At 34.6% G+C, this 7,864-nt stretch overlaps 1 protein-coding gene across 1 annotated transcript; it reads right to left on the minus strand.

Moving 5' to 3' along the window:
- Window positions 1-1,263: 1,263 nt before the first annotated feature.
- LOC104907730 (E3 ubiquitin-protein ligase RMA3) lies at window positions 1,264-5,095 on the minus strand. Its single transcript, XM_010696699.4, has 2 exons — window positions 4,722-5,095; window positions 1,264-2,268 (listed from the first exon to the last, which is right to left on the minus strand). Exon 2 carries the CDS (start codon window positions 2,256-2,258, stop codon window positions 1,497-1,499), a length of 762 nt encoding a protein of 253 aa, XP_010695001.2. The 5' UTR covers window positions 2,259-2,268; window positions 4,722-5,095; the 3' UTR covers window positions 1,264-1,496.
- Window positions 5,096-7,864: the final 2,769 nt, after the last annotated feature.

Raw genomic sequence — 7,864 nt, forward strand, 5'->3', positions numbered from 1 at the left:
AGTTTGAGCAACATTCATGAAGCAATTAGCAATGCTTTCTTTTAGACTTTTCTTTTCATTTATACTTGTAAATGAGTTAAAGTGCATTATTTTCAACTTATTATTTTATGAACTTTTAGCTAAATTTAACTAATTTATTAGAAATTGAATTGATGACATGATCATTCTTTGGACAATGATAGAGTAACTCTAAGGATTGACAACTTTTATGTAATAGATAGAGAGAAATTATAATAAATGTGTTAGTTGTAGGGACATTTTCTCTCTCCAAAATATTGAATTTATTATTTTCTCTCTATTTCTCTCATAAGGATTGTCAACCCTTAGGGTCACCTAAACATTATCCTTCTTGGCTATGCTTGTGTTAGAAATCTTGAGTTGTTAGAAATCTACAAATTTTCTTTTTTGTCTGTTTCTTTTTTATCTACACACTATTGCATTTTCTATTTTTAGTAACATGTCCCATCTACTTTCTCCTTTTTCTTCCACCTATGCAATCCACTTTTAATTTAATCCACTTTTTAGTTTTCTCTCTACCTTTTCAATTTTCTTTTCATATTTTTGTACTTCCTCCTTGGTTCTCCCCCAAAATGGAGTGACTAAATTAAAAAGAAACGCAGAGAATAGTATTAACATGAGTCTATCAAATCAAATTAAGGGTGTGTTTGGTATGATTAAAGGAAACGGAATGGAAAGGATTCCGATAAGGAGGGGAAATGCAAATAATAATTGTTACTTTTAATAGTTGTTTGGTATCCTGGTGGAATGGAAACAATTGAGAGGTTTATAATTGAGGAAGGTAACGTGATTTGTTTTCACTAGTTTGATAAGGGTAACAAATGGGGGGATTGTGTTTTCCTCCGTAAACGGTATTTGTTACTTGACATTCATACCAAACAATTAGAAATGAAAAGGCTTATTTGAATCCGTTTCCTACATCAAGTTTTTCTATAGCAAACACCCTCTAAAAAGTGCACAAGTCCAGATATAGAGAAAGGTGCTAATTTCAAATAAACCTCAATCTACTCAAAAAGACATAGTAGTCTAAATGAACAATTAGCTCAATCAAATGAACATTAATTTAAAACAATATCTTTGATTTCACTTCATGTTCATTTAAATGAACTTGAATTTCATTATGTGACTGTCAATCTTACATCTGTGTGCATTATATTATTATCTGAGTGCAATTTATTCCCCACACACCATCCTCTTCATACTGACGTACGCACCATCTTATAAACCCATGGAACGAAATTACAGTGATATTCAATTACCATCATTTTATTTACAATCAATATTAAAATGCAAAACTCGCGAAGTTAATTCCCAAGAGCTAAGGACACCCTGCAGCATATAATGGACCACTCCAAACACCTGATCCAAGCTTACGAAATCTAAAGATCTTCTACTTACTCTTATGTTCCATAACCTCCACAATGAGGAATGGTACTAGTTTACAATCTTTACAACTGTACAAAGTACTTGCGTTTTTTTCAAAACAGAAGCAAACATAAGACTAAGCAACAGAAAAGAAAATTGGACAGTCTGCTGAGGGATTTTTCTACCTGCAGTTCTTGCCTCCGCATTCGAGAATTACTACTATACCCAACAGTAGCATAAGAATTCGGAAGAGGGAGAGTGAACACGCTCATATTTGTGCTTCCAAACATCCTTGGGCAAACCAACTCTCCGAGTAATCCAATCGTAGGATAAATAATCCCAGTCATAGTAGGACTCACATAATTCATAGATGATATTGCATCATAGTTACCATCATGAAAGTCCGGATATTGTGACTCGAAAGGATTCGATGGAAGCTGTTGATTTGAACCAGAATTCGCAGCATTGATAAAGGTGCGAAGACTACAAGCAGTAGGTCTTGGAGGTATGACATCATGGTGATACTTCCTAAGCTCATCTTCACCGCGGGAAGGGCCATGGCAGTACAGCGGTATTAATGAACTTTGTGAGATGTTTGCCTTACAGACAGGGCAAGCCTTCTGCTGTGTGGAATGTGAGGAGGAGCTTTGGACATCAAGCCACTTGAAAATGCATGCCCAACAGTAAAGGTGACCACAAAGTGTGACTACAGGATCGTGAGCCAAATCAAAGCATATATTGCAGTCAAATGAGCCATGATTATTCTCTGACTCAGTGGTGGGAGGTAATCCAGAGTTATATGTTTGCTTTATTATTGGATCCTCGTTGGATAGGCATTCAGCTGCATGGTCTTCGAAGTTCTGAATCGTGTCCATCTCTAATTCCCTGTTACGATAGATGATATTACGATAAGCTAATAAATGGGAGATGTATTTATAACAGAGAAATTGCATGCAAGGAAGGGAGAGAGAGAGAACATACTACTGCCAACCAAAGTATAGTTGAATAGACTTCCTTAGTGATGTACATTTTGATTAATAATAGCATGATAAGAAAAACAGTTGATGCTCAATTGCTCATTACCCATGTTTATAAATTTAAAGAACTAAGCCATAAAATATAGGCATCCCATGTAGTACAACGCCTACAGCCACATAGAATCCATGAAACACGGCCGTGTATAGACAGGCAGGTGCAAAGTGTTCCTCTACAACACTGATCCAGCACCTCAGAAGTCTAAAAACACATCCAGCCCAAGTCCACTTAAAATATTAGCAACAAAGCAAATGCAAGATTAGATGATTACACAACAAACTGATATTTTCCTAAACATAGATCCTGAGAAAGTTAACACCAAATTCACAACTGACTTCCTGCAACCAGCTATTGCACGCGGAAAAAATTTATAACAGATAGAGACAGGAAATTTCTCACTGGGAATAACACCATATTCTCCAATCTTCTGATATCACTAGTTCTGGAAGTATGGACAGCTAACGATGAACATCTATGCTAGTTTCCACAAGCTTTGAGCCTAGATCTCAACTCATAACTATTAATCATTGCAACTGCAATTGTATTGTAATTTAATACTCCCTCCGTTTCATTTTAATCTACACACTTACACTTTTCACGTATGCCAATGCAAAACTTTGTGGACATATATCTTTAGTTTTGTATTTGTAAAAATTATAAAAAGTACATATTAATAAAATACATGTTATGATGAATCTAACAAGATCCCACAAAACTATATTTTCATCCGCATATAAATCACAAATGATGGTCCAAGTGAAATCTGTGAATAGTGTAAAATATCAAAGTGTAACCATTAAAATGACACGGAGGAAGTACCATCATAACAATAAGAACTGAGCACTGGCAGAACTTCAAAAACCGACTAAAAAGAGTCCACCACAACTCAAAAGATCTTTAACCTATAACAAGTTTGATTGACTTAAGCACTACAATGGCTTAAATCGGCTAGCTCACAGCACTTGTAAAGAGCAAAAACTTCCATATAGAAATCCTCTTAAGAACCATGGCACACGCTAAATACTAGGCTAACAGAAGATGACCTTAAAAACAGCTACAAGTTTATTTCCGCTAATTTTTAATAAACGCCAAAGTTCAATTCTAATGCGAAAAAAATTCAATCAACTTACAAACATTTCCTGAAACCTGATAACCCGCAAACACAACTGAATAGAATAGACCCTATAGCTGGTAGTCTCTTGGGAGGTCAAGATCAACCATTTTATATTATCATTATTGAAGCCTAAACAACCATCAAGCTTGCAAATTAAAGAAAAATAATACTTCATTAGAGCCATTATTTTTTTTCACTTGGTTAGGTGCATTACCTGATTTTCTTTTAATCTTCCCACGTAGCACTACAAACTTTGATCACAAACACATATGTAACTCATTCAGTCATTGCTACCAGAATGGCAAGAGGTATACGATATTTACAAATAAACCGACATTGAGCGTTCTCCTTACCATGTTAAATGCCTCCAAATCAAATTGCTATCATGTATAGTCAACCATTCATTATAAACACTTTTCACCATTCTAATCTGCTCTAGATAATATCTTAATCAAACTCATTCTACTTTGTCGAACATTTCCTGAAAACATTTCCTGTTTCCAGATAACCACAGAGGCCAGAGCCAACGACAAGGCCACCACAATTACTATTTTTGAAAACTGAAAGCAGGATCACAAAAAGATTTTGCCTGAAGGAGAGATGCATTACACTACAATTACAGCCTTCATTCCAAGTAAACCTTATATTAGATCAAAGGTACTCAACATTCAACAGAAAAGAGAAATGCACCAAACCAACAGGAATGGTTTCACTACCAAGTCCAATTAAACTCACAATCATCAAGTAACTAAATTGCTAGATCATGTCACAAGTTTCAAATAATTAAAAGGAGTTATTTTAAGATGCTCAATGATTTGATACTCCTAATTTCAGCATCTCACTCTCAGAAAAAACCCATTAATCATATATATATTCATACATAAATAAAACTGTCAAAAAAAAGCTAAATCAACCATTTTTAAAGAAAATTCATGACCCAGAATCAAGCAAACTTCTGCTCTTCACTAGAATACTTCCCAGAAAAACATACAAATAAATCAACAAATGGGGTTTTACTTTATGCAATCAAAAAATTAACAGCAATCACAAAAACCCTAAATGGAAAACTAAAGAAAAAAGCCTCCAGAAAATAAGAACTTTACATTCCCACAAAAAAAAAAAAAACCTAGCATTAACCTAAACATATGATGAAATTAAATTAGAAAATAAAAAATGAAGAGAAATGTACCTCTAATAATTCAACAATGAGATTGAGGAATGAAGATCACCGAGAAAAATGGCGAAATGATAAAAAGATTAGAGAGAGAAAGAGAGAATCTAATAGGCACCGAAAATACCGCGTAAGAACATCTCCATACTCCATAATTAAGAAGCTGCGTGGAAGTATTGGCCCCAAAAATTGGGGGGTACGAATATTTCTTTTTTTTTTCTTTGAATTAATCCACCAACCACATTAGGGTTTATTGTTAACTAATTGGACTCACACGTTTTAGGGTTTTTAATCTTAGTTTTTGTTTTTATGATAAGGTTAATCATATTGTTGGTTGTTGTAATAGGCCAATAGGCTGAGGAAGTGGAGCACCCAGTTTTGTGAATTTGTGCAAAACAAGCATCAATTGTCTCTTACATCGTTTATTAATATATATTGAGGCCTACCGCATATATATTTATATATGCTTTGTCCTAAATAACTTTACATTTGTTACATGTAGGGATTTGCAATGCAAATGCCATCTTGCTTAGAGCATAAATATATATTATTAAACTAGATTATTAGGCGAGTTAGGTTAGATCAGTACTAGAGGTGATCATGGGTCGGGTAGGGATTTGCTATGCAAATGCCATCTTGCTTAGAGCATAAATATATATCATTAAACTAGATTATTAGGCGAGTTAGGTTAGATCAGTACTAGAGGTGATCATGGGTCGGGTAAAAAAAAAGTGGCCCGTTTCGGGCCAAAGTCACGGGCCGAAATTCCCACACCATAACTCGTGAATTTGGGCCAGGTCAAACGGGTTTTCATGCCATTATCGGATCATGCCAAAATTTAGACTATTTTTGCATATTTAAGTTGTCTATAGCTCATAATTCTTGCCCAAAAATCGAGTCAGATCGGACCAACCGTGGGCTGGAAATTTGTGTCCAAAACTCATCCATTTTCAGACCAAGTCGGACCTATGTTGATCAACTCTAGTCGGTACTAGTTAATAACAAGTGCAATAATCACTAGTTCACCTTGTTGGGCTAATGATGGGTTGCTCCACATTAGAATGTGGGCAATAATGGACTGATATTAGGCTACCTTGCCCATTATAACTAAGTTAGAATCTAGATGTAATATACAATTTTTGTCAAATATTCCAAAAATTTCCCCCTTTCCACACATATACAAAATCTTTTCTATCATTAAGAAAATTACCCTCCTTCATAGATATATATTTTCTTAAAATAAAACTTGTCAGATTTTCACAATTCTGTATTTGCTAATAATGTGATTAATTTTCAACCACACATGATATATTTGGACATGAATCCTTCTTGTTCCTTTCACTTAATTGACATATCTTACATTTGTCCAAAGCAGTCATAGTCGTGAACAAATTGTTGTTCATCAAAGTTGTTTTGGGTTCATGAACTAAAATCTACAAGCTGTATAAAAGATGATAAAACATGGACTTGTTCATGGCTTCATGGGTTGAGCAAAGTACTCATGAGTCAATACTCTGCTTATAGAAAGTCAATATGCATAATTTGATACGCTTCAGCTAGCTAACTTTTGAGGGAACTTAGAAAATTCTTATTTTGGATTAATGAGAGACGGACAAAATAATGTGGAGTAAAGAGAAAATTAGGAGAGAGAAAAGGTTGAAAAACAATTCCTTGCTTTGCAGTTTGCATCCAAACAAAAGAAAAAGGAAGTGTTGAAAAATTGAAGTTCAAGTTTTTTTCATCAAAATCAATTGCCTACGCATCAAAATTTTCAAACCTTAAAATGACCGACCTAACTTTAGCTTGAATAACTAGTTCATCTTAAAAACTGGCCCTTCAAAAGTTGAAACCAACCATAAATCATAACAATACACAAAGAGTTAAACCCGTGTTTTGAGAGTTTGAAGATGATTCAAGACCAAACGAAATATCCTGATATTTGTCAATGTTCAACAAGATGTGCGGTGAACAGAGAGCGCAAGGTAAGGGCTGTCAGCTGACATCCCCACTAATAATTATAATGATAATATATTTATACTACTCTTTCCGTCTCATAATATAATGCTTATTTCATTTTTGATAGGTCAAATTATAATGGCCATATTTGGTAAATGATTTTTTCATTGGCTTTTGGCTTTTCAATTTGGTCAAACAGCCAAAAAAAGTGTTTGGTTATTGGCTTTTTGGTTGGCTGAAAAACTGACTTTTAAGCCAAAATGAAAAAGCTGCCTGGAGCAGCTTTTTGGATTGGCTTTTGGCTTGTTGGCCCACAGACTCTCTAATAAACAGCCAACAGCCACACTTAATTTTGCCAAACACTTTTGCAAACAGCTGGATTAAACAACCAACTTAAAAAACCAATACATACAACCAATGCTTCCAGCTAGTCAAACAAGCCAACTAAACCAGCCAAAAGCCCACAACCAACAGCCGATTACCAAACAACCCCAAAATCTTTGACTAAATATTCTCATTATTTTATCCAACAAAAACAAATGTGTGATCTTGTTAGATTTGTCTAAACATATACTTTCATAATATCAAATATCTATAACTTTTAATCATATAGAATTGACGATATGAAAGGTTAAATTACATCTTGGAAACTGAGTAAAAAAGAAACAAGTACTATATTATAAGATAGAAGGAGTATATCTTTCGATGGGACCATTGAGAATATTGTGTTGGTTGTCAATTCCACAACCCCAATTTACCAATCCCAAAACCTGCCTAACACCCCAAAATTAGAATCTTAGGCCCACCGCTGCTCTTGTTTGATACAAGACAAACAATATTTGTGCAGCCAAATAAAAGCTAAAATTCCAAGCCTGATGACCCATGCCATAAGGCCACAACGTAACAGGCTTATACAATACTTCTTATATATCCAGGGAGCAAAACATAAATTTATGTGAACAACTCATTTGATTTTAATCAAACAGAATCCAAAATGAGCTCGCTTAAAATCATAACAAGAATTCAAAGCCAGTAAAATCTTCAGGCGCAAAACCTATTTGCTGGATTGTAGCATGACAGTGCTACGCAAAGTTCTCCAACACTGAAACTCCAGAGAACGACTACCTTACCACAATATTCAAGAACGAAACCATTGGCAGATAACGAGCAAGCATATATAGGTAAGACCACAAACAATACAAAGA

The sequence above is a fragment of the Beta vulgaris genome, chromosome 4 (assembly GCF_026745355.1).
Source record: "Beta vulgaris subsp. vulgaris cultivar EL10 chromosome 4, EL10.2, whole genome shotgun sequence".
Taxonomy (NCBI): Eukaryota; Viridiplantae; Streptophyta; class Magnoliopsida; order Caryophyllales; family Amaranthaceae; genus Beta; species Beta vulgaris.

Excerpts from the sequence above, each read along its gene's own strand:
- LOC104907730 (XM_010696699.4), bottom strand. The coding sequence starts at position 2,258 with ATGGACACGATTCAGAACTTCGAAGACCATGCAGCTGAATGCCTATCC.